General features: G+C 45.4%; 1 protein-coding gene across 1 annotated transcript in view; it reads right to left on the reverse strand.

Annotated features, from left to right (window-relative positions):
* HS3ST6 (heparan sulfate-glucosamine 3-sulfotransferase 6) overlaps nt 1–25693 on the reverse strand; it is a 104452-nt gene extending 78759 nt beyond the window's left edge. Inside the window, exons 1-2 of the mRNA XM_044981085.1 lie at nt 25687–25693; nt 24521–25397 (exon numbers count right to left, since the gene is read on the reverse strand). Coding sequence (XP_044837020.1) covers nt 24521–25397; nt 25687–25693 — 884 coding nt within the window. The remainder of the gene's footprint in view (nt 1–24520; nt 25398–25686) is intronic.
* Between the last annotated feature and the right edge of the window lie 2112 nt (nt 25694–27805).

Genomic DNA, 27805 nt, shown 5'->3' on the forward strand with positions numbered 1-27805 from the left:
TCCAATGAGGATAATACTTTCCTATCTCTCACGGGTGGGTGGCAAGGATAAATATATTAAAGATTGTAAAGCACTTTGAGATCTGTGGATGACAAACACTATATGAGAGCTAGGTATTATTAATTATTATATATACTCCTGCAGGAGACTAGCCCCTCACAGTATGCTATGGCCAGCATCCTCCAGTCCATTCCCAGCCCAGGAAAGAATTCAAGTAAATGCTTAAGTCTATATCTATATTCAGGACAGTATGTAACACACGGTTACCTTTAACCATGCACTTGAATCTCAATGACTTCAGTAGGGCTTTAGATTGTGCTTAAATGCTGCCCTGAATAAAGATGCTGTCCTGAATTGGAGTTCAAATGAGTCATCAACACTACTTCCCTCAACAAACTGGGTACTCTTTGGAGGACAGGCTGGGGCCGGGGGAACCTCCAAAGGGTCAGAATTCAAGTTTAGTTAGGCTAAAGGATGAATCTGATGGTTTTCTGAATGATCCGAGCCTCCCAAGTGTGCAGAACTGGTCTGGGAAATCTTATGAGAACAGGATTTCTAACATCTCCACTTCCAGTTCACCTAGAGTCCAGGGTATTTTGGCACTTCCAGCTGATCTTGGAAACTTAAAGAGAAAACCGGCTTCTCCAAACATTTCAGAGCCTCCCCGGTTTTGTGCGGGTTGGTTCTTAACAAACAGGTGCAAGGTCAGAGGGTGGGGCTATTTTTCTTTTAATCCAAATCAATTTGCCCAAACCTATTTCAGACCATGCAAAAACTTGCTCAGCTTGTGACAACTGACAAGATCGCATCCCGAGGTGCTACGCTGCTGCAGGCTTGCTACACCCCATGTTCTCCTTTTATACTTTGGAATAACACATTTCGCCAGAGTTGGCAGTTACTAGCATCTCACTGTGCTTTGCAGCGCGTTTGCACAAGATCCTTGCCTTTCCATAACTCAGGTGGAATATTTGGTTAAATAAAATACATTCCTATCGACTGCAGGGAAAATTAAAATTTCTGGGACATAGCTAGGACAATACACACATTAGACTAATAAAAGGAAAAACACTTCTTTGTGCAGAGCTCTGTGACAGGAGGTGGTGACTTTGGCTTCATTATGGACTGGACAGGTGTCCATCTCACAACAGCCAGCTCCGTAATTAGCCTTTTGGGGCAATCTCCATGAACGCATTGGCATGGAAGCTAGAATATCCCTTCTTCCTTAACGGGCCTTCTTTCAGGCCAAGATGGAGGGACATTGGCAGAGGGCGGGAAGCTGGCAATACAGCAGCCCATGCTGTAGCTATTCTATGGATAACACCACAGAGTTCTGGGGACAGATTCCAGACTTACCAAGCAGCCCCCTTGCATAAGCATGAACTCATATTTCAAAGTACCTTGGGCTCTTAACAGAACCTGTTGGTCTGGTGCGTTCAGCAGGATGAACCGCACGGGCTGCAATATGCTCTAGATCCATCACGAGTCTAATCATCATTTACATTTCTGTAATGTAGTGCCCTTGCCTTCATCCCAAAGTGCTTCACGAAATATATATCCCGATATAACCCAGAAATCCAGCCGTCTCTCGAGCGGAGGGGGTAGCCAACAGACAGGTCCTCCGTTTTGAAGTACTCACACAGAAGAGACTCAACCACAGGCCCAGTGGCTTAGCACTCAGGCTAGGTACTGTAGATTCAAAGAACGCAGGTTCAAGTGGCCAGATTCTGATCACGCTTACTCCGGTTTTACACTGAGGAGCCTACATTGATTTCAATGGCATGACTCCATTTCTCCTGGTCCCAATCTCACTTTCACCAGCATCAATCAGAGGTAGCAGGCCAAGTGAGATCAGAACCTAACCGAGTGGGTCTAGGCCTTGCAGACGATTGCTCAGGGTGACACTACAGAACATTGCCTCTGGCTATAATCAGTGCATGCCATATGGGAATGTTGACTCCACAAAAGATGCCAGTTTCTCAGTGGCACTTCAAAAGCGCCCCTCACTTGACAATGTAGGTGCCGTTCTTACTAGAATCCATCTCCTGCTTCCCAGAGGATGCTGAGCTTTGTATACATTGACAATGCCTCAAATTTCTGAAGCTGATGAAAAATCCCTACTAAGATCTCTACCTAGCAGCCAAAAGCTTAATGCTAACAAGCCAGGAGCCCAACCCAAGTACTGAGGAACAGAGTGTGGGTCCCTGTGATCTTGCTCCATAAAGCGAATATCTTACAAATTGTTAAACAAATTCTCTGTATTTGTAGCCATCTGGCCTGCATTTCGCCAGCTACATGATTCAACGTATGTTGCTTTTATCCCCGCTCACCACCCCCAGCTTCCCCGCTGTTCTCTGAACACATGCGCGTCACCCCTTCCACCCTCCCTCTCAGAACCTGCTCCGTGCTAATCCTGTAAAGTGTTGGGCACATTTTAGCCTTTGTGACAAATGCACCCACTTGCTCTAGTGGTTCTCACCAACAAGGGCAGTTTTCCAGCGTTGGTGACAAAGAGGAAAAGGGTCTTTGCTAAGAAATAAGGCTGCTCTTGTTGGCCCGTGGTGGAATTTTTGAGTCAGACACACTGAGGACCAGATCCTCCACCGGTGTAAATCAGCATAACTCCATTGAAGCCAAGGGAGCTTTGTCAGTTTACATCACAGAGGGTCCATGCCTAGATGTCCACTCAAGTTGAGTCTGTTTTCCTACAGTTCTGTTCATGGTAGTTGCTGGACATACACATCAAGGCAAGCAGACCCTTTCCCAAAACACTGTTAAGAAGCACTCAGAATATCACAGACCAACTTCCGAGCACGAAGCACTATTCAAAAGACCCACAATTCCTACCCCAAGGATCAGTCAGACCTCAAAGACTCATAGACTTTAAGACCAAAAGGGACCATCTTGTCTGACCTCTCGCACATCGCAAGCCACAGAACCTCACTCACCCACTCCTGAGGTAGGAGTGTATTTGTAGCCCCTAGCTGAGTTACTGAAATCTTCAAATCTTGATTTAAAGACTTCAAGTTACAGAGAATCCACCATTTACTCGGCAAGTGACCCGTGCCCCATGCTGCAGAAGGCAAACCCTCCTCTCTCCCACAAGGGTCTCTTCCAATATGACCTGGAGGAAAATTCCTTCCCGACCCCATATATGATGATCAGTCAGATCCTGAGCATGTGGACAAAACCCACCAGCCAGACACCAAGAAAACAATTCACCGTAATAACTCAGAGCCTTCCACTCTAGCGTCGCATCTCCAGATGTTGGAGATCTTTGCTACTAGCAGTTGCAGACAGGCCACATGTCATTGTAGGTCACCTCATCACACCGTCCCCTCCGTAAACTTATCAAGCTCAGTCTTAAAACAAATGAAGTTTTTTGCCCCTGCTGTTCCCCTTGGAAAGCTGTTCCAGAACTTCACTCCTCTTTGGTTAGAAACCGTAGTCCAATTTCAAGCCTATGCTTATTGATGGACAGTTTATATTCATTTGTTCTTGTGCCGGTATTGGCCCTTATCTTAAATAACTCCTCTCCCTCCCAGGTGTTTATCCCTCTGATGTATTTAGAAAGAGCAATCATATGTCCCCTCAGCCTTCACTTGGTTAGGGCTAAACAAACCAAGCTCCTTAATTCCCCTCTCACAAGGTAGGTTCTCCATTCCCCAATCATCCTAGTGGCCCTTCTCTGCACGTGTTCCTGTTTGAATTCATCTTTCTTAAACGTGGGAGGCCAGAACTGCACACGCTACTCCAGAGGAGGTCTCACCAGTGCCTTGGATAATGGTAATAAGGCCAGGCCTTGCTTCAGCACCATTCTACTATGGTTATTCTTCTCTCTCTCTCTCCTTTCCTCACTGGTCTTGTTTCCTGCTGTGAATTTTTCTCTAGCAGAACTAGGGTGACCAGATGTCCCGATTTTATAGGGACAGTACCGATTCTTGGGTCTTTTTCTTATACAGGCTCCTATTACCCCCCACCCCGTCCTGATTTTCACATTTGCTGTCTGGTCAGCTAAGCAGTTTGATGGTGCCATGAACCTATAGTGGCAAACAACAGATGCAAAGGTGACTAGCTAAACTCTACACAGGCAACCCAGGAACCTTCTGCTCCAAAGACACAGGCTTCTGCCGCCAAAGTTAACAGACATCTACTTTAGGTGCTAAGAACCGATTGCTCATATCCTCTTTGCAGGTCTCTAGAGGCTGACAAGAGCGAGTGGACAGCAGTGACAAGTATTGACACATCCATGTTACACAGAACAAGGTGACGGCATCTAGGGAAGAGAGTTAAGAGCTAAGGATTTTGCTTCACATCTACGTTCGCCCCAATACACTAGGCCAACAGGAAGATACAGGTGCTCAGCATCTCTGAAAAATCAGCTCAGCTATCTAGGGATATTTAGGTCCCTAAATTTAGACCCCCGGGTTTGAAAACACGGGTCTTGAATCCTTTCCCAGCCCAGCGATCGCAGCTTCTCTGCAAAATGACTCTCTCCTCTTAGCCATCCCTGGTAAAGCGCTTGTGTCAGACGCCCAGCTGGACACTTAACGCTGGGATTGACACGGCCTCTCATTCAATTTTCATGAGGCCTGTGGAACCTTGCTTCAAAGAGAACTGGGAGCCTGGAGCGTCAGCGCAGCTCCACAATGGGACAGGGAGTGTATTACACTTAATTACACACTGTTCACGGTCTTACGTCTCAGACCAAGTGTTACCAGATGTGTAGGGATCTCTCCAAGGGAGCTGCACGCCTGAGTGCCTGTTTGGATATTTCATAGGTCAGTACCTTGGGTGTTAGGGTCAGGGCTGGATTTCATATGCAGATGTGACAAATCTTTTCTCCTCTTCCGATAGCTTTTTAATAACAGCATATATCATCAGGCACTTCTCAGGTGGCTGTACACATTACTCATTGGTGTATTTAAACAGGTTTATCGGGGCCCTTTTTCTACGCCACCGTACGAAGCTGTCGGGACAATAGACCTGCCTGCTGAGAACTCCGAGTCTGAGAGTTTGCATACACCATACTTCATACGGAAAAACAAAACAAAAACCAACAACCGATCTCCACATTACACCAGCACGCTTCAGATGTGTTATAGCAGGGCAAGAGAAACACAAGTAACTGATACGGGAAGGTTAAAGACGGCTGGAGCAGTCTATTCCTAATGTGTGCCTTGCTGCTTGCAGTGTTCGGATTGCAGCTGGGAATTTAACAGGATGCTCAGATAGAGACAAAGAAATCAACTCAAAAGAGAATAGTATCAGAGGGGGAGCCGTGTTAGTCTGGATCTGTAAAAGCAGCAAAGAGTCCTGTGGCACCTTATAGACTAACAGACGTTTTGGAGCATGAGCTTTCGTGGGTGAATACGAAGTGGGTATTCACTCACAAAAGCTCATGCTCCAAAATGTCTGTTAGTCTATAAGGTGCCACAGGACTCTCTGCTGCTTTCAAAGGAGAGTAAAGGACCATCACTAGTCTGGCATCAATTCTGAGACAGTTCCTGAGACGACAGTTTTTACCTGTGCTTTAGCGCGTTCTTGCCTTTCCCACCTGGTAACCAAGAAACTACAAGGACAGGGGCAGGCCAGCAGCCCAGGCAGTGGCACAGAGTAGCCATCCGAGGATGGGCCGGCAGGTCAGGCAGGCTTGTACTTGGGTTGCCTAAGCCACATGCACACGGCTACTTTGAGCCCAGTCGCTCAAGCAGAGCTAACGCACGTGTCTGTCTAGGCGGGCTGCAATAGTCGTACCCGTTAGGACGTCACGCAGCTCCCATTTATGCTCGACTGCCCCAACTGTCAACAGCGTTTTTTGGCACAGAACGTTTTGAGTTTTGCCGACCCAGTCAGGGGCCAGGCCCCAAAAAGACCATGAGACTGGCTTAAAAATCACGGAGTATTTTTTTAAATTTTTGTCTGAGTCTCCTTATTTCTGAGCCTTTAGGGTTGACGCTTTTAAGGAAACTTTTTTTTTTAAGTGACAGTGGAGATTCTCCCATTATAACATGACTCCAGGACCTCGGGCTTTAAGAAAAACAACAAATACACCTCTACCCTGATGTAGCACTATCCTCGGGAGCCAAAAAATCTTACTGCATTATAGGTGAAACCGTTATATCAAACTTGCTTTGATCCGCCGGAGTGCGCAGCCCCCACTCCCCCCCCCCCGGGTGACCAGATGTCCCGATTTTATAGGGACAGTCCCGATTTTGGGGTCTTTTTCTCATATAGGCCTCCTATTACCCCACACCCCCTGTCCCAATTTTTCACATTTGCTGTCTGGTCACCCTAGCCCCCCCGGAGCACTGCTTTACCACGTTATATCCGAATTCATGTTCTATCGGGGTAGAGGTGTATCATGTTTCAGAGTTCTTTTAACAAATATCATGAGACTCATAATACAATTGCAGGAGTTTGCACCGCTGCATGTCACATAGAATTAATGTTCAAACTATAATCTAATTGTGACATTAAGAGAAGTATCTTTTGCTTAAACAATCCAAGCTGAACTTTTATGCTCAGAATCCTTCCCAAAGAGCATGGTTTTTACTTCTCTCTTTTTTGGAAATGAATATGGCTCCCTCATTTCATTTAAACAGAAATGTATTTTTCACTCCGGTAAACACAAGGTGCATTACACACTATCATCTGTCTAATGCACTGGCCAGGAATGTCATGCCTATTAGAGACCAGGTAACATCAGCTCCATATCTGAACATCATGGTCAGATTGTAGAACCCTTTACCAGTGGCAACGCATGGGACAGGGCATGTGGGGGGATCACATGCCTCCCCAGATTTGCTGCTTGGCTTGTACTGAGCATGCTCAGTAACACTGCTGAAGCCAGCTGCCCACACTCTGCCGTCCCGCTGCCCCCGCCCCTCACTATCAGCGGGGGCAGGTTGTCTCTACCCCTTACCCAAGCTGATGAGTGAGCGAGGGTGCATGTAAGGGTTCCTCAATTGGGTCACGAATGTTAAAAACCCAGAATTGAAATCAGCTAGCTGCCAATTACAGACGTTGCTGGGAGATAAACTGGGACCTAAATTTTCAGTTATTTTCAATTAACATGTCACTAGAAAAACGGTTTAGTAGAGCTATCGGGAGGTTCAACGTTAAACGTGGAATTGAGTCACTGACATATTTGGTCATGTTACACATTCAATAACTCACTCTTTGCATGTAGGACTCTGATCTTACAAAGTCTTACTCCTATGATTAGTCCTTACTCTGTTAAGTCACATGAATAAAGGCTGCAGAAGCTGGCCCTTAATTAGTTTCTTAGGACACTCAAAACCAAATGAATTTGAAGTTATAAACACATAGCCCTTGTATCTGCCTTATAACAAGATCAGAATCAAGTCCCTATATAGAATCTCCCTAGATGAAGAGAGATCTGGATTATGTTGGACCACTAAGTTTCTCTTGCATTTGTATGTTAGGAAATTAGCCAGAGCACCAAACTCCAAGACTCTGTCCAGACTGATTATGACAACCCATTGGGACTCTGTAGTTTCAAACAACTTTGGCAGCTGCTTCTTTGCTTTGCTTTGCCAAATCAGCTGTGGTATTATCTTTTATTATTATTATTATTATTATTGACTTTGTGCCAGAGTCTCATTCCAGTTGTTCTGGTGTTAATCCACTGAAATCAGTGGTGTTACTCCAGATATACACCAGTGTAAATGAGAACAGAATCTGGTCCCTTAGTGTTTGTCTACATGGCAGGTGGGAGGTGTAATTCCCAGCAAGGATAGACACACACACACTTGCTCTGCTTGAACATGGTCCCAGCACCACGGGGAGTTGGGCTGGCTGCTGGAGGACGTACCTGTGCTTAGCTGGCCTTAGCTGCTGCCCATGCCGCCAGGGTCATACAATAGGCTTGGACTGAACCCTTAAAATCTGGGATGGGCGATGTTGGCTTCTCAATGAGGATTAAGCAATGACCAGAGCACTGGTTACTTCCTATTTAAGGAACAAACTCGGGGCTGTAGAAATAGGGATGGAAGAGTTCCGACTATGAAAGCAAGCTGCAAGGAGACTGTGTTCAGGTAACACAGGAATTGACTCAAAACCAACCTCAACAGCCATCTCCTATTTTGAGGTTTGAAGCCTTTCAGACAAATACTTGTTCAGTCTGTTCCTGGGGCCTCTGCATTTTCATGATGAGGCTGGGACCAGGAACAGATGTGCTGAAATACCACAAAAAAATAAAAGCATGGGGTTTTTTTTGGTATTTCTAGATGGATCAGAAGCTGGAAACACCAGAAATCTCTCCAGAACACCTCATATCTCAGGAGACCACCTTCTTCGATTATCAGATGCAGGAGGTTCAGAAGAGGTTTGGCTAATCATCCAAACAGAGGTCTCTGGAGGTTCTCCCATTACTTGGTTTAAAGGAGCCCAGGCAGGTTCTGAAATGAGTGAGGCCAGAGACAGAACTAGGGCAGGAAAAAAGCTTGCATTTAAAAAAGACCTGCCAATTCATTAAAAAGCAGGAAATGCTGAATCAGCCAACAATGGCTTTTCATTGAGTGCAAGAGTCACTTTTAACTAATAATGTAAAAGAGGTAAAATTGGAGACCTGAGATGCTCTGCACTGATTAAAGAAAATCAGGAGGGGGGGAAATGTGCTATACAAAAGTGAACAGAGATTTACCACCAGCATCTGCTGCAAGATTAATGGCGAGCTTGCAAAGCATTGTGGGTAACAATATGCAAATGAATAGGCATGTCCAGTGTTCCACTCGACCTCAGAATCTTCTGTGCCCTTTTAAGCAGTTCTGGTTGTAACAAAAAACGATGTGACCTGGGTGGAACCTGAAGTCACAGCAGGAAGTTGTCAGCAGTACAGGACCGTCGACTGGTTGAATTGGATTGGGTGCTGGTATATGCAGGGAACAAACTATTTAACCCCCAGGGTGGAAAATATGATCAGCCCCTGTTTAAACTGTGGGGTCAAGCACAGTTCCTTAGAATGGGACTCAATGCAAGTGATACCGTCTACACTGGCAGAATATTTCCAACACCCATTCGGCAGTGCGGTAGCTGGGAGACTGGATCTCTGTGTTTGTCCTCCAATGTTGTACCCAAAGTGTCTATAGACAGTGTCACAGAGGAAGAGACAGGAAAAGGAGGTGAGCAATACCGTCAATTAGTACCAAACCGTGCCTCATTCTGTAACAAAGCCTGTCTAGCAGCCAAGAAGATTGACCTCCCCTCAATCCAAGCCATATTGCAGAAAGCAAATAAATATCTGAGTGGGTAAAAACATGCAGGTCCACACTGGGTAATGTGTGTCTTTTATTTCTGTGAAATCCCATATACATTAATGATGCTTTGTAAATATTAAATAAGTAACAACTTCAGTAGCTACCTCAGACTAAAAAGTCCCAGCAGGTTCACAGTAAATCCTGACAAACAGGTCAGACCTCGTTAGTGAAACACCCGGGGCCAAATTCTGCTCTTAGTTGTACTACTTTAAATAAGCAGTACAACTTGCCAAGAGGATTGACAGTGACACCAATGTAGCTGAAATCCAAATATGGCTCATTCTAGTCAACATAATATAGTGCTAGAGAAGTTGAGCATGATTCTCACCTGCAACTGTGGTCACCACATATGCTCTCAGGGCAGACACTGTCTTCTTCATTACTTGTCTGCCTAGACCATGGGCCCTGATCCTGGACTGAAGTACAGTAGAACATCAGAGTTATGAACACCAGAGTGAAGAGACTGACCCGTTAACCACACACCTCATTTGGAACCAGAATCAGACAGCAGCAGAGACAAAAAAGAAAAAAGGCAAGTACAGTACAGCACTGTGTTAAACGTAAACTACTAACAAAACCCAGGGGAAAGCGGCGTTTCCTTCTGCATAGTAAAGTTTCAAAGCTGTATTAAGTCAATGTTCAGCTTTAGAAAGAACCATAACGTTTTGTTCAGAGTTACAAACAGCCTCCATTCCTGTGGTGTTCTTAACTCTGAGCTTCTACTGTACCTAGATTCTACCGTAGCCGAAATGAATAATAATTTGTGCTTGTACAACATGGGCACATTCTGATCTAGTAACATTTTACACCCCTGTTGCACAGGCATAAGTGACAAAACCATGTGGAAGTCGGAGGAGAACCAGGCCCCCTATGACGAACTTTCATTTCCTTTTTAGAAACCAATAACCATTCCGCATCCTGCCTGTTCACTTGCTGCATTTCATTCACTTGGACACAAAATAAAAATCGATTGACTAGCCAGGCAAAGTGGAACCAATTTCACTTCCGAATATTAGCCCAAGCAGACATAGGTTTTTCCTCATGTTTGGGTCTCCAACATGGCAGGCGAATGTTTAAATCTACCCCCCAAAAAGCTTTTCATTGAAATGAACATTTCTTTCCTTCAACAAAACCAAAATTCTGACCCTAACTGACTTGGCAGCGGCCCTTGCATTTTTCTCACCGTTTGTGTGGCTTTGGAACATGACTTTCTGAAATATAAAAGCGGCCAGAGGAAGCAGCGTACGCGCTCAATGGAGAGAATAACCTCCTCCGGTTATGCCAAAAGCTCAGTGTCTCCGATGCAGCCCCAGCACACACACCCCACTGAGTTGTCACTTCAGGGAAGGGACTTGGCAGGCAAACGCGAGCAAGGTTAGGACAGTCCATGAAAAGGTTTGCGTTGCCATCAATAACCCAGGAGACCTCAGCATGCCACTCTCGTTGAGCAGGCGGCGGCGATGGACAGCATTTTATTGGCAGCCTATTCAGTCCCTTGCCAATGGCTCCCTCCCAAACCCCAAGCATCAATTGACAAGTGTAAGTAATGAGGGACTGTGTACGGATGTGCTGGAGAGCTCCTAGTCGAGCACCTGATCAATGACACGTATTGAGCCTTCTTCATATTCCTTTAACAGCCGGCTCTGTGCACCCGGTAATCGGAGGGCTGCTTTCACTGCCATCATTACTGACAATTCCTCCATCGGGCGTTGACACACGACTTGTCACTAGGAATTACAGTGCGACTTCAAGGCACAGGGCAAGATTAGCAACGACGACTCGGCATTTAGGTGTTCAAAAAAACCAGCACATCTGTTGGGGTGCAATCAGCCATTTGAAAAGTGCACATTTATACACCTGGACAGAAGGACAACAGGCTGACTTCCGCACCCCTACAATCTCCCCAGCAGATGCACTTAGAGAGAGATGCATGTTAGATAAGGTGGCATGTTGCTAAAAGACTGAAGGAAAACAAAATGAGCCTACCAGTTGCTCAAGGAAGTTAAAAACTACATCACGGTGCACGTGGCTTGCGTCACCTTATAGCCAGGACAGAGTCTGTTTAGAGCCAGGTAACCCTGCCAACCAGGGGAGAGGGCATAAGGGAGAAGCACGAGGGGAAAGGTAAGAGTAATCACAAATCCAAAGCTGTAAGCTCTCTATTGGCGCAGCACTGCCCCGTGGTTAAAACAGAGCTTGGAAAACAAGAATCTTGGTTTGCTAGTCCCAGGTCCGCCACTGACTCTGCATGTGACCTTGGGCAAGTCACTTTAGCTTCTTTGTGCTTCTATTTACCTCTATCTGTGAAAGGGGAGAATATGTACCAACCTCACACGGGGACTGCCAGACTGAGTGAACGTTTGTGGAGTGTTCTGAGATAAGGGTCACCTCTGGTGCAAGGGGCCAGGGAAGGCTGAATGTTAAAGTCACGTAGGGGTCGATTCTGCCCTCAGCCCACAGCTCACGTGAGCAGGTTGTGTGATGGTGAAATCCACAAGGGTCAGAAGGAATCCAGGGTGGGGAGTGACCAGTGGATCAACCACCCCAGCCCCAGTGCTAAGGGCTCCATCGTTGGCAATACGGGGTTTAGGGAGCTCTCACAGCTCTGCTGCACATGCAGAGTTCAGACACCATGGAGGGGCTCCCAGAATGCTGCCTACCCCCTGGCAGCAGCAGCAGCAGCAGCAGCAGGCCTGCTGCATCCAGGTCCCTACACAGAACACAAGAAGCTGGGGAGAGAAGGAAAGATGATTTGGTCTCCGGGGACCATATCTGTCAGATTTCTTGTGCCTTCCCATCAATCACCAGAGACTCCTTTTTGCACAATATGGTACACGTCCAAAACACCTGCTAATTCGCCAGCTGAACTACCAAATGAGTACAAATGGTGGCAGGTTAGGAGATTGCTAATTCTTCATTATAGCTGCAAATACACCTGCTGCATATGCATGCAAGAACGCGGCATATTTATGAATCTAAGTGGTAAATCAATACCAGAATGGTCAGTACTTCCAACAGCAAGGACGCTTAACAAGGTCACATTCTTATTCTCTCCAGACTAATGAGTGAAGATTACTAATAAGACCCCAGTGACAAGTGACTACATTAATGTAATTCTCTCCTGCTTGTAATCAATGTTCTGTGTTAAAATTCACAGCTATTTTGAGGCCTGAAATCACTTGTCTCTCCCTCCCTCCCCCCACACCAGCTCCTTTAGATCAGCTGTTTCAAATAAAGAATTTTACACTTATGATGTCCTGTTGGTGCCGCGATTTCTTCATTTTGGAACATCTTCAATACTACAGCTTGATAAAGAGAGGCAAATATTTGCAGTGAATATTTAATCGAATTTGACAGTGTGCTTTGATTACAAGATGTTTGCGGCCCTGTCATTTGTGTATTGAGGCTTTCCTAGCCCCGCTACTCACAAAAGGCAAACGAGCAATGAGAATATTTGCAGGAAGCAAATTTTGTATATTTGATTACACTATTCAAAATGCAAAATTCGGGCCGTCTTGATTAGTTATATCAGTCACATGGTATTGTGCCTTGTTCCCTGATTGGACGATTTAGCGGAACAACACACACCACACAAATGGAAGATTACACAGCAGGGCTAGTCTTCCTGTGCAGTGTTTATACAGCAACCAACACAGTGAGGTCCTGGTCCATAGCACGGGGTACCTGGGTGTGACGGTAACACAAATCATAAATAATTATTATTTAATTGACAGCCACGACGTGCAATTTACTATTTGAAATGTGCGGCCTGACATCCCATTCCACACACCCCTTTAAAGGCCCACTGAAGCCTTCAGAGTAAGTTAGTCAGACACCCGGCAGGAGTTAGGTGCTGAAGTTACAGAGCAAACCGTACGCTGAATTGTAGCAGTCCCCGTTTGCATTTCGGACAATCTGCAGCCCAAGAACTATTTACCAAGGGGAGTTGTGAATAATTCGGAATTGCTGACACCTTTCAGATGTGTGTGTTCATAAGCAATTAATTACCGGGGGAAAAACATGCCACAATTTGTCAAACCGCATTATTTGATGTGAATTATTCACCCAAAATGAGGGTTTGCAACTTTTGAGTAATGGGTGAGCACATTGTACCTTCCAACATGGACACTTTGGGGACCACAGAGACATAGATGGGGGTGGCGGCTAAAGTGAAACGAATGGGGAAATCGCAGCTCTTGAACACTTCTCTGCTTGCGGGACCCTAACACAAGGGTTCTGGCCCACAGACCCCTCGGAGCCCAGTCTGCAAGGCTCATGCCATCAGAGCCACAGACTGGCAGGGCACTGCACGTTGAGACCCGCAGTAGATATGAGTCCCAAACTGAAGTTGAGGAAAGCTGCAATCTATTTCCTGAAACTACAGTGCAGCCCTCAGTGCCACCGCGACGCCCCCTGCCACAAGCGGAACAAAGTTTGGGTACCGCTATTGTAAAACCCTCTGTTGGGCATGAGCTGGATGTAACTGTTACATGCAGCAGAAATAGGGCATGATCCAGCAAACCCCTACTCAGGAGAGTATCGCAAGGTGTCCCACTGAAGCCAATGCAACTGTTTGTGGTAGTAAAGCCTGTGCCTGGTGGTGAATATTTCCTGGAGCACGTCCATAGATCTTTTAGAAAATAAAGGCTCACTTGAAAATAAGATCACGGCATTAAAACCTGACCTAGGAACCTGAGACAAGAGGCTAGACTCTCACCACTGACTTCACTGGAGTTACTCCAGATTTACACCCTAAGAGAGAGCAGGATTTGGTCCATAATCTCTGCAAGTTTTGAAGCTTTCAAAATTAAAACCCTAAACCTGTTTGACGGCTGCCTCCCCTGGCCCCTTCTCCCTCTCATTCCCATCTCACTTCCTTCTCCCACAAGTCAAATATCTAACAAAGGAAGTGAATTCTAAAGAGATTTTGACATTCACCATCTATAGTTCCCTTTTATCCCTAGCCTGATGTGCTTTAGAACCAAGAGACCTTCCTGTTGGATTAATGCACGTCACCATTTCACAACAGCAACCGCAAATGGAGCTGCAAAAGTTAGGGAGGGACTTGCAGGAAGGAAAGTTAAAGAATCAAAGTAGCTTTGGAACTATAAGCAAGTTGGGGGCATTTCTTAAAAATCCCTTCCCTTGTGTAACCCCCGGTTTTGGTTTCATTTTAGGAGACTGTGAAGGGAAAAAAGGGGAAGGAGGGATTGGGATTTGATACTGTTGCTTTGTGTGGCACATAGAGACTGACTGGAGAAACGCAGCAGAAATATTCAGATGCAAGCAGAAAGGTCTGTTTTTCAGTATGTGTTATAATAAAAGAACAACAACAACAATCCCTAGCTCTTCTATAGTGCATTTTATCAGTAGATCTCAAAGGGCTTTAACAAAAGAGGGCAGTATCATTATCCCCATTTTACAGATGAATAAACTGAGGCACAGAGCGGTGAAGTGACTTGCCCAAGGTTACCCAGCAGGCCAGGTCTCCCAAGTCCCTCCCTCGAGGACAAGTGGCGCTCCACACTGCTTAATGTTAAGCATGTGAGTAAATTCCCCTTGACTTCATGGGGATCTAATCGTATTCTTAAGGTTAAGCACATGCTTAAGTTCTTTGCTGGAATCGGGGCCAGAATGATCAGTACCTTGTAGGGTCAGTAAGCAATGGAAGTGAAAAGGGGAAACTCTCCTGCTTGGGGCTCAGCATGACCCTTAGACCCCAGGCGTGAAACCCAAACTCCCTTCTCCCCACGGCCTCCCAAGCTGTCAGCTTATAGCCTTTCCCCTGAGCACCCGTGCAAGGGGGTGGGGTAGCTGATCTGAAGTTAACCCCTTGACTCGTTAAAGCATTTGCCATCAGAGACAACTCTTATGCAGCAGCTTCTGCTTTGGGCAGGCCACCATTTTGCAGAAGGGGGCAGAGACTCAGTCCCTTGCTGATGAGCTTTGTAAGCAGATGGATTTTGAAAGCTCTTTGAAAAGCCATTTAGAGCTAAATCCGGTATTAAACCAGGCCTTTCATTAGCCAAGTTTTCAATCCCCACCCAAGCTTAATACAGTGAAGAGTTTTTGAAAGGGTCAGGAATAAGCTTTTAAGCATGTTCTCCAATTAACTTTTGTGCTTCCCTCCACAACTTCCTCTGAGCAGCCCACTTCCTTCGCAGAGTGACTATAATTACTATTTTAAAAATCTTTGAACAGTCTGAAGTAACAGATTCCATTTGCATTTAGGCAGCATCTAAATCCATTAGCCTTTTCCACTTTCCTGTCATTATTTACTTGTAGAAGCTGTCTAGAGAGAGAAAAAAAAACACGATATTTTCAAGAATAAATAGTGTTGCTGCTAAGAAAGGCGTTATTGTCTTTCTGGACAATCGCAATTACTTCATGTTATCTGATACAATGTGCATGATCATACACTGGATAGATCAATTTAAAATCATCAAGACAAGAAGAATACTTTGCAATGTACCATCCCCATTTACAGAAGCAATGTTGCATTGTATCTATCCATGTTACAATTAAGAAGTTCAACGGGAGCTGCAGGTGCTCAGAACTTCTGATAACCAACCCCAACTTTTCCTTTAATGCTACTTTTAAAGAGTCCTTTTTCTTAAAGGGACCCAGGACAAATTTGATCCAGAATTAATATTTTGTATTAAAAAAAGCTTTCAAAAAGTTGAAGACCCCAATATTTCCGTGATGGCCTTTATGCTAATGAAAACAGTTTATAAATAAAGGTAGTGTTTGCAATTCAGACAATGCAGCACTGCATGAAATCATGAAAGTTAGAAAGAGAAAATGACTAGAAACAAATGTGAAACTGACTAGTTTATTTTCATTGTCCAAATAGAGAAATGCACCAAGTAAACAAACAGCATAAAGTGCAAAGAGTAAATTGGATTTTTTTTTAAGTTCTTTCAGTTTTATTAATCTAGGAAGTTATCTGTAACATAGGTAAGATTTTAATAAATATATTAACTGTAACATTGATTTGATTGTCATAGCAGAAAAATCATGACACATCACAAAATCAAAATTCACAAATGCACAGAAAATATGAACAAATGTCACGGAGGCACATCGTTTTGTGTTGAATGTAATTTATTTTACAATGACAATTATTTAAAACTGTTCTATAATAATTAAACTAACAGCAGTGCTGCAGCTTTTGCTATTTTTTTAGTCGAGTTTCACAATGTTTGAGGTTCTTCTTAAAACTTCAGACCCTGAAGTCATGTGAATACACAAGAATCTGAGTTTTTGTATAAAAACAGTAAGTTTTAATCCTTGTGGTTGCAGAGAGAAGCTTGAAAACCTGAATTCCAAAGGTTCAAAAGTCAGAAAGCAAATATAAAAAGAATTCCAAGTGTATTATTTGTTAAATCTCGTGATTTTTAACACAATCACATGATTTCTTGGGGCCTGCCTCATGGTTTTTGAATGCTTAGGGTCGGCAGCACTGTTTTAAACCATGTAAAAACCCATGTCACTCCCCAAGGCTTCACTACATTGCAAATTTGTTTAAAAAAATTAATTAAAAGTCTTGCGCAGCTGATTACAAAGAACATAGCTTTTATCAGGAAGACCATAGCTAATAGCAACATGCAGCCTTAATCAGTTTTAACCTGATGGTGTCCATTTAACAACACAGAGAATAAACAGGCCTAATTCCTTTGCAGTTGCACCAGTCTAAGGGTTTGATCTAAAGTCTGTTGAAGTGAGTGAAGAGAATTTCATTGACTTCTATGGGGTTTGGACTGGGGCCAAAACCAGAAGCCACCCCATTAAAGTCAACAGCATCACGCTTGTGTGAAATTGATGTACGTGAGATCAGAATCAGGCTCTTTGCCTCAGAGCTGATTATGCTTTAGTTGCAAAGAGTTTTCTAAACAGCAACAGCATAGCCCGTCTCGGTCATCATGAATAATGCCCGCCCTGTGATCATCTTAAACATTTTCAAATGTTTCTTCCCCATCGTAGCAGCAATAAAAGCTATTTTTAATCCCATTTGAAAGCAGTTTGCAAAATGCCAAAATCTGCATGTTCTGCATCCCAACGGATTGCTTCAGAATTACTGTCTAGACCAAATATTGTGAAGCAGCAAAATATGGGCATAGCACCCAGAGAGGGCCCAATCCTGCAAACACTTATGCATATGAGGATCATTTGGCTTGGTATCTGCAGAGCTCAAGGCTAAATGTTATGTAACTAACAGCATGCTAAGAACACAAAAGGGTTGCTATTCAGGTGAGTTAATTTTACTATTTCAGCTGAAAGAAAGTTAAATTGTTATTCTACAGACCCAGATAATTTAAGGTGCAAAGCTTAATATTTCTTAACGAGGGGCTAGCCTGACTGGCTTTTCTGTCTTTTTGTTTGTGTTTTATATTTATTTATTGGATTGTCATGACCTGATGTGAGGGGTTTGGAGGTGGTGAAGATGGGCTCTACTTCTGACATTTTAAAAAATGAGATAATAAAATGATAAATAAGAAATGTGCTCCAGAACTCAATTTGTAGAAAGACACTGTGAAAGGCAGGCTGCTCTCAAACTTTGAGGATTTGGAAGTTAGTTCATTAGGAAAGCAGATTAGCCTTTGTCAACGAATAAAGATAATGAATTAAAGCCAAGCTCCTTGGATGTTTTGTCAGCTGATTCCATGTTTATTTTGTACCATTTCTTTGTCTCTCCCTACCTATATATTACTTAAATGCTTCTAAGAAAAGCTTTCCTCAAGCAAGGACGTGAGTTTCATGCCAAAATGCATCTTGACGATCACTAGGAAGCTAAACTGTCCATTTATTGAACGGATCCTGCTGTAGGATGTCTTGATCTGGCTGCACAAATCACAACACACACAAAAACCCTTGAGGCATCCACTTAACTCTGCTTTTCAAGTGCCAATAACATTCTCAGCTAATGTCAAAAGAGCAACACTGGGATCAGAGTGTCTTTTTGAGTATCTTTTCCGGCTGCTGCGCAAAGACTTAAGGACAAGATTTACAGATCAGAAAGCCTGCCCCAAGAAATCCTGTCTCCCAGCTCCCTTATAAGATTGTCACTTGCCTCCACCAGTGAGACAGAAGAAACGCTTGCAGATGGCAAGGTTTAACTGTCTCTAGTGCCATTCTATACACACATATGCACACACAGGTGTGTGCAGGAACAATATTAATAATTAGCTCCTCCTTTTGGCCTTTGGGCACTGTTCTTGAACAAGGGAAAAATTAAGAAATACAAAGTTTGGGGGGAGAGGCTCAAAGAAATTCAGCAGGTTGAAATTGTTTTATTAAATTGATGGAGGCCTAAGGGCACAGCTACTATGCATAACCTCTCTGCTATAGCACGGTCCACAGATCAAGCATTGATATTCATACACAAGGGCCTGCCAGCTGTTACCATTGCATACACGCAGCCATGATTGTGTGGCTTTGTTATTTATGCCCCCAAAAAATTAATGAGGTATGCATTTGTTTTAAGTTCCTATAAAAATCTGATGTGGGCCAACATCCGCAGTGTGAAATTTTGTGGTGCAAGAGGCTAATCTTTCAGCAGCTGCACTTTCAGTGTTTGTCAGAGGCAACAAAGATGTGATCAGTTATCTAGTGCTTCGGCGCAGCACCGCACTTATCCTGCATCTATAAAACTCTGTTCCTTTAGGTAGCAAAGTACAGGCTGCGGGACGAAGAGGATCGTAAATAAGATGAGGAAGTAGAAAATGCACTTCTAGTTATTCAGTTGACAATGAACTGGCTAGTCTGCACTGTTGCATTCTGCAGTGCTTCAGTGCAGGGAAACTGCCCTTTGCATCAGCTGATTTTAAAAACCTTAACTACCCAGAGCTCCCTGCTATCTAACAATGTCTCTAAAGATCTAGTCATTCCATTGAAACTTCCCTAAGTTACCCCAAATCCCCATATTCCAAACTTTTCCATATTCTCCCCATGACACTAGAATCGTTGAGGCCGTGCTGTGACGCAAGGAACTGGGAGATTTTAGAGAATCCATTTAAGTTATAGCTGCGATGAGGACAAACTAAGATCTAACAATCTGAAAGAAAAATCTCAGCACTAGTAACAAAACCAAACAAACAAAAAAATCAAATGCAACATTTTAAATAGATTTTCTCCCCAAACAATCCCCAGTTATACAATCAGAGATGAGCAATTTCTGCTGTATGTTAAATCAGCCACGGCCTTTTAAAACTAGAAACTCTCCACATAAAAGTTGTATTGAATTGAAATATTCTATGGTTATTTCTATCCAGACCCTTCCAATACAGGTTGTGGCTCTGATTCTGATCTCATTTACATGGCAAATACAGAGTAACTGCATTGGGCCAGATATTCTGCTGGTGTAAATAGACACAGCTCCAGTGAAATGAAGGATTTCTGTCAATTTATTCCAGTAGCTGAGGATCTGGCCCTGTACTTCAGTAGAGTTAGTGGATATATGCACCAATCCAAATGAGTGCAGAACTGCCCCCATGTCTTCATGGTTTGTTAGCATCCCTAAAAATATTCCTGCTAGAATTCTAAAAATCACTTGTCGACTTACATCTTCATGCAACTTACATTTTCCCTTTTCTTTTTTTCCATAAAGCAGAGAAATAACTACACAGAGAGACAATAAAGTGCTAATATTTAAATAAAAAAAAGGACTCCTTCTCCTTTGAAAGACAGTGCACTTTTCCCCCAGTAGCCAAGCTAACTACAAACATCAGCTTTGCTTTCCATTTAGGTTTAGTTTACACAGTGTTAAGTGCAGCGAAAAAAAGAAAAAAAAAAGAAAAAAGTGGTTTTGCTTTAGGATAAAAATTCACTTCATGCTTGGATTGTCCATTAGGTTATTTATGTTATAATCCAGAAAGGAAAGCTGTTTATTCTCATATTATGAGTTAAAGCTATAGTAACCAGAAAACCGTCACATTAGATATTTGGTTGGTTTATGCTGAAGGCTTTCGAGTCATTAACAAAGACCCCCACCCCACCCTACCCTTTTCAAAAAGGGAGAGCAGATAAATTAAATTTAAATACACAGTGAAAGACTAACCTAGAATGAATGTTTGTAATCAATTAACTAAACAATGCTTTAAGTGGGTAATATAATATAAACTACTCCATAACTACAACTAAATACTGCTCATTTCAGTACAGCAATTGTTCCGAGCATGAGAGACTGAACTGTGATTATGAAGAAAGGGAATCTGGGATTGTCCATATTTTAGAGGAATTTTTTTAAATTTACTTAAGACAAGCAACAACTCTACAGGTGCCCCAGGGCCCAATGTCTTGGCATTAAAAGCTTTGGTGTAATTTTAGTTTCTTGGCTCATTCAAATATTTAAAAAATGTTTACACCACTTTGAGATAGTCCTAGGAAAAGTTGAAACTTTCATCCACCGTTTCTTTTCACACAGGCACACCTCAACTTTAGCTCAGTCTGATGAAGAAATAACAATGAAAATACATTTTTATAAGAAAATAAAACTGGAAGAGCAAAGAGTAATAGACAAAATATTCTTATGCACATTGTTTTGAATGCAGACTTGCTCTACTCTGAATCACCGTGAAGTCTCTTTAAAGACTCTTCTTTACCAGAGAGAAAATGGTCACATCTTTCTAGAATATTGCACTCATTTCTGTGATTCAGTTAATGATATAAAAATGTTCTCTACTTGTACTTCCACTGACTCCACAATGCTCAGAACCATTTTAAAACATTTCGTTGGTATCACCTAAACTCCCTGCAAACATTTATATCCCTCAAAATTCACAACTAATGTTGTACTAAGCATAGTATTTATTCATTTTATACCTCTGCGGCATACGCTGCAACTTTTTCTTGGCTCCACTACTAACAATATAAGAATATTCTAACTTCTATACTGGGTTTAATAATGTGTATAATTGTCATTAAAATGTTTTTCTGGCTGGTTAGGTCCATCTATTAGTTTTCAACAAAAATGAGAGACTACTGATTATTGTCAACCCCATAGGACTATATGGAACTTAGAAATGAAATCATAAATCATTGTAACATTAATACAATCATAAAAATAACTTAGCTGCTGACTGTACTTGAAGGTGCACTAAGACAACAACTTTACAATCCAGATGTGACATTACAGAGCTGTAACTGTGGGGCTAACGTTACCTCACTTTCCGTTTAAAGCCCTGATTTTCAAGGGTTTGTGTTTCAGGGAGAATTATTACCTTAAACCTTCCCCGCAACGGAAAGAAATGTGAAGAAAGATGAAGTAATTGAAAAGAAAAAAATCTTTTTTTGTTTTGGTTTAAAAGAGCAAACAATAGCTGAACAGACAGACCGACAGAAAGACAGACGGGGCTCCCCATTTTATTACTTTCAGATGTTTGAATAAAATAGTGACACTTTATCAATCTGCACATGTTGGCTTTCTTCAAACTAACAGGCTAGATTCATTCACTGACTTCAGGGGACTTACACCGTGAGTGACTTTGGCCCAGACACTTTCAGTTGGCCAAGACATGGACGTTTAATAGACACCACATGCACAGTAGCTGCTCTTCCAAATATTTTATCGCCCGAAAAATTCAACTCCATTGAAACCCTTGAAACCAAAAAACTCCCTTGAATCAATATGGTTCTGCCCTTTGACACAACGGGGCAACCGTAACGTATCAGGGAATTCAGACAATAGGTTTTTCCCCCCTCTTCTCTCCACTGTGACAATATTTCCAACCCACTGTAAATAAGTGATTCCTTTGATAGATTCAACCATGTCATGCAATGCTAATGGTTACTCAGTCTTTTCTAAACTCCCTAAATGAAATACTGTAAAAGGAAATGGGGAAAAATTGCAGGTGTATCAAGGATAAAATATTAAGGGTTCAAACCATAAATCCCAGGTAATTCAGAAGCCAAGTCTCCAGCTTTATCCTAGATTCATCAGTCTTTCCTTAGACTCTGCCATCTGTCCCAGAACCAACTAAGCCTGTCACATATAGGTACAGTGTGGTGTGTTAAGAACAGAGGGCCTGATTTTCACAGTTACCGAGCGCTCACAACTCCAGCTGAAGGCAGTAAGGACGGCTGGTGATCAGCTCCTCTGAAAAATAGACCCAGGGCTTCCTATCATGTATGATTCACTGGGTTAATGCTGACATTAACCAACAAACTTGCAATGGTGTGTTCCCATCAACGCCTGCAATTTAATTTTTGTTTTTATTAAGAACACTGATTTGTTGATCACTGGCCTCTGAATCCCTGAAATAACACTCAGACTCAGGAAACAAGAAGTCATCGGATTTGCAACACAAAGACAGGTTTTGTTCTGATAAACATGTTTGCGGAGAAAGCCAGCCTTGCAACTAGCAGGCATGAAAGGTCATTTTAAATATTGTTTAGTTCTGGAACTTCTGTCAACCTCCTTCTGTCAACAAAAGGTTGTTTTTAAGAGTTAAGAATTAAAAAAATAGACTGATTATTATTATTTAAGCAGAGAGCACCCAGCATGTGCTAAGAGCTTTCGAAGCACACAGGACGGCACAGTCTGCGCCTGAAAGTCTGATCACAGTAAACCTGTTGCTTTCGCACGAGAGCAGAGACCAAGGCACTGCCAGATACCCCACCATTGGCCTGACACAGGATGGCACACTTTAAACTGTCTGATGCTGCAGAGAAGCGGCTCACGATTTATTATGCACATGGGGCATTCAGTCCTGCTGTGCTATGAAAAAGCAGCATCCGCAGAGACCCAAAGAGGTGAATGATTTCCCAAGGAGGGAGAGATTGGGAAAGGCTGGGCCCGCTTCTATAAAGGCCATACACAAAGTAAATAATCTGCCCCCACCCAACCGGTAGATTTACCAGTGGCATTTTAGTCACTCCGCTAATAAAAACTAAGCACGGGGTTCCCACATACACACTCCCTGCCACGATTTTTTTTTTTAAACTAACAGCCCATTCATGCCTCGAAAGGTTTTTATTGCCTTTTTCTAATGGGAGGAGGGATGGGAAAAAACCAGTGCAACCCAGGTCATTTTTCTACACCACAACCCCTTCAAAAAGTGTCCAGAGAAAAATTTTAAAGAGAGAGTAATTAATTTTAGAGGGGCAACCTGGATTGAGTTGAATGGGAGCAAGAGGGCAACCTGAATTGCATGGATTGGGGGGTGGTTAGTCTGGATTGAATTGTTGGGAGCAAGGGCTAACCTGAATTATATTAAAGAGGAGTAACCTGGATTGAGTGGATGTGAGCAGGGGTGAGCACAGATTATACTGGAGTAATCTGGATTAAGTGGGGAGAGCAGGAGTGAACCCAGATTACATTTAAGAAGAGTAACCTGCAGTAAGTGGAGGGACCAGGGGCTAACCAAGATTACTATAGAGTAACCTGGATTGAGTGAGGTGGGCACAGGAGTGAACCTGAATTACAATAAAGAGAAGTGATCTGGATTGAGGTGGGGGGGAGAAAGAGTGAATCCAGATTACATTGGCATGACCTGGACTGAGTGCATAGAAAGGGGGTAACCCGGATTACAACAGAGTAACCTGGATGGAGTTGGGTGGGAGCAGGAGTGAACCCGGATTAGTGACCTGGATTGAGTGCAGGGAAAGGGGACTAACCTGGACTACACTAAAAAGGAGTCACCTGGATTGAGTGGAGGTGGGAGCAGGAGTGAACCCACATTACACTCAAGTGACCCTGGTTGAGTGTGGGGAAAGGGGGTAACCGGGAGTACATTATAGAGGAGTAACCTGGATGAAGTGGAGTGGGAGCAGGGGCGATCCAGGATTACATTGGAGTGATCCGGGTTGGGTGGGGGAGCAGGAGTGAACCCGGATTACACTGAAGTGACCTGGATTGAGTGCAGGGAAAGGGGGCTAACCCGGTGTATATTACAGATGCGTCGCTTGGACGGAGTGGGGTGGGAGAAGGAGCGAAACCAGCCAGAACGCAGGAGTGCCCCGGGTTGAGCAGGAGCGAACCCGGGTTACCCGGGAGTGCCCCGGGCCGGGTGCGGGGGAAGGGGCTGACCCGGGTTACACGGGAGTGCCCCAGAGCGGGTGCGGGGGAAGGGATGTGACCCGGGGTACACGGAGGTGGAATCCCCGGGACGGGGCGGGCGGGCTGCCCCGGGTTACACGGGACTGCCCCGGGCCGGGTGCGGGGGAAGGGGGCTGCCCCGGGGTACACGGAGGAGGAATCCCCGGGGCGGGACGGGGCGGACGGGGCGGGCTGCCCCGGGTCTCACCTGTACCAGCGCAGCCCCTTCTCGTAGCCGCGGTCGAAGAAGTGGGGCTCGGCGCCCAGGGCGCGCACGGCGGGGTGCGCCCGCAGGAACTCCAGCAGCGCCCGGGTGCCGCCCTTCTTCACCCCCACGATGATGGCCTGCGGGAAGCGCCGGCTGCCCGGCCCCGCCCGGCCCCCGGCCGCCGCCTGCTCCTCGGGCCGCTCGGGGGCGGCGGGCGGCAGCGGCTCGCAGGAGCCCGTCAGGCAGTAGAAGAAGTAGGTGCCGAGCAGCAGCATGGGGAGGCCGAGGGAGGCGCGGGGCTGCGCCCGCACCAGCCCGCCCAGCTGCCCCGCCAGCCCGCCGCGGCTACCTCCCATGGGGCGCCGCCGCTGCTGCTGCTGCTGCCGGGGGCCGGCCAGCGCCGCCCGGCCGGCACATGCTCCCCGCGGCCGCCGCCGCCGCCTCCCCGCCGGCCCGGCCGAGCCCGGCACAGCGGGGCCCCCCCGGCTGCTGCCCAGCCGCGGGAGGATGCAGCGCCCGGTCCCGGGGCCAGCGCTGGGCACCGGCGCAGCCACCTCCGAGCCGGCGCCCGTCGCCTTCCTCCTCCTCCTCCTCTGCCACCGTCCCGCGGGGGGGCGGGTCCCCTGCTCCTGCCGCGGGGAGCCCCGAGCGCACCCCGCAAAGGCGCGCAGGCGGCGGGAGCTGCTGCTGCTGCTTCGTCCCCTCTCGGAGTCCGCGGCCGGCCGGTCCCGGGCGGGGCAGGGGAGCCCGGCGGGTGCCTGACCCGGGCACAGGGGCCGGAGAGTTGGCAAAGTCCCTCCCCTTTTGGAGACGGCGCGGGCAGCGGCGGGGCGGGAGGCAGGGGCCAGCCGGGCTCCTGGGGCGCTGCGGGATGCGCCTGCGAACGAAGCGCCGGGCTGAGCGAGCGGAGTTTGACACGCACCCACCCCCCCGCGCCACTCAGCCGGAGCAGGGGGCGGCCCCAGGGGCGGGGGTGCCGGGCTGCGGCTGCGGGATGCGCACGGTCCCTGCTGGGGCAGACCCCGAGAATGAACTCCCGACTCCAGTGAGGTCCATGGGACGGGGGCGGGGGATCCGGGATGTCACCCTCCGGCGCTGGCCGGGCTAGGCGGGGAGGGAGGGGGTGAGCTAGCACACAAGGCAGCGTTTGAAACCGGGGGAGTTACCGTTCATGGGGGAGCCTAGGCGTTACCTTGAGCTAGGGTGACCAGCCAGCACCTGGGAAAAATGGGGAGGGGGTGGGGGGTAATAGGAGCCTATATAAGAAAAAGACCCAAAAATCAGGACTGTCCCTATAAAATGGAGACAGCTGGTCACCCTAGGGGCTTGAGCAGTTTAGCACCTGTTAAATCTACACCCTGCCCTGTCCACACTAGGAGTCTGACACCTTAGCCATTTAAAAACACACCTTGTCTTGACAGGCGAGGCACCAGACTCTAGGCGTGGGGGTGAGGAACCCCATGTGCCAGCTATTTCCTAGACAAGAGAGGACTATTGAGGCTGGGGTCCTGGGTCCGTGGGGTGTGTTCAAGTGATGCTTACAGACCTGGCGTCCCCTTTCCTACACCCCGGCCTGATGCACTCTGCCCCGACCATCACTCCAGCCTACCCCCTCTGCTCCTCCTCACCCCTGTGCATTCAACTCGGGCAGCAGCAGGAGGGACACTGAGCGCCCACGGAAAACTGTTTTCTCTGTCTGAGATTGTTCTCAGTTCCAGTACCTGGCACCACAGGAGACACGGGCAGCCAGGAGGAGCACAAGCGGTAAAGTCAGGCTCAGCCCCTGCAGCCCTGGCAGGGAGCATGCTCCGTCAGCTGGGTAGGAGTGAAGCATGCTCAATACCAGGCAGAATCTTTCAACGAATTTTGTTGCCACAATCTGTAACAAACCTCTGCTGTGTATGAGCAACTGGCCATTTTCACATGCTAATCACTTGAACAGATCTGTGTGGCTTGCAGAGGGTGATCCCCTGCCCAATTTCCCATGGTGATCCCCTGCCAAATTTCCCCTCCCTGCTCCAAAGCATAGAGGAGCTAGAGTTTCTCAAGATAACATTTGTAACAGTAGTTATCAGGGGCAAAACAGCATGTTTTCCCCCATCTTGGAAATGGCTACACCATCTTTGCTCAAAACTTTCCCCAAAAATTCAGCCTGAGGCAGACACCCAGCTTGGAAATTTTTGACCCAAATGGTTAAAGTTCTGCAAAGGTATATGCAACTGAAAAACTGTCTTTATAATGGAATCTTCTCTCTAAGTGTTGCTACCAGTTCTGCCAATAATGCATAAATACATTGCAAACTCTTACGATATTATTATTGAACCCTAAAAGAGATGCAACATTAATTATTACACTAATAATTAAACCAAGCTGCTTCCTTAAGTCTGGAAATTAGCTTCCAGGATGAATGCTCAGACCTGCTATTGATCCATGTGTGAAATTCTCCATTGAATTCAATAGAGAGTTCCCAGTACAAATCCCTAGTAGGATAACAGAGCCAAAATTTAGGCTATTGTCCATTCATATTTTCCAGGCAACACAGGGAGTTAAATTAAAAGGCGCCTAGTCAGAACCAGCATGGAGCAGGAGGTGCTTGAGGGGCTATGGAAATATGGCTTTGCCACATTCCTTCCCCCCTGCAATAGCCACACCTGTATTCACACCCTACACACTAGTATAATAATCTTCGTACAAAATAGGCCTTGTGAGGTAACATTTGAAAACGAATAACTTGCTGGTCAACACTATCATGGTGAAATGTATACGGCAGCATTGGGTGTAAAGTTATGAAATCCCCCGTACATAATGTTAAAGGCACATGTTCCAAGTCAGGCTGCACAAATTAAGGCACAATGAGTCAAACATGTCTTGAAGAAAGGAGTGTAAAGTTACTTCAATTTGTATATAAGCTGTAAACAGAGTCCTCAGACAGCAAGAGAGAAAGAAAATCTGCATCTTAGCACACACAAGTGAAAGAAAACCACATGAAGCATCTTTACTCACTAGACTCCATATTTCCTTCTGCTCAGATAGATAGAACTTTATGAGGGGGGTTGAACTATAAAAGTGAGGGGCAAACCCCCCCAAGGTATCTCTCTCCCTGTTGATCTCACTCCCTGCACCTAGGAAGACAAACCAAACAGTGATTAGACTTTGGGGGAGGGGTCCTGACCTGAAAATTTTGGTAAGTAATGCTGTTGAATGATGTGATTCGGACTTTGCCTTGAATCAAGTATAGTTTGTTAAGTTAGGCACTAGGAAATGTTTTGTCTTTATTTTTTGTGT

The sequence above is a fragment of the Mauremys mutica genome, chromosome 11 (genome assembly GCF_020497125.1).
Source record: "Mauremys mutica isolate MM-2020 ecotype Southern chromosome 11, ASM2049712v1, whole genome shotgun sequence".
Classification (NCBI taxonomy): Eukaryota; Metazoa; Chordata; order Testudines; family Geoemydidae; genus Mauremys; species Mauremys mutica.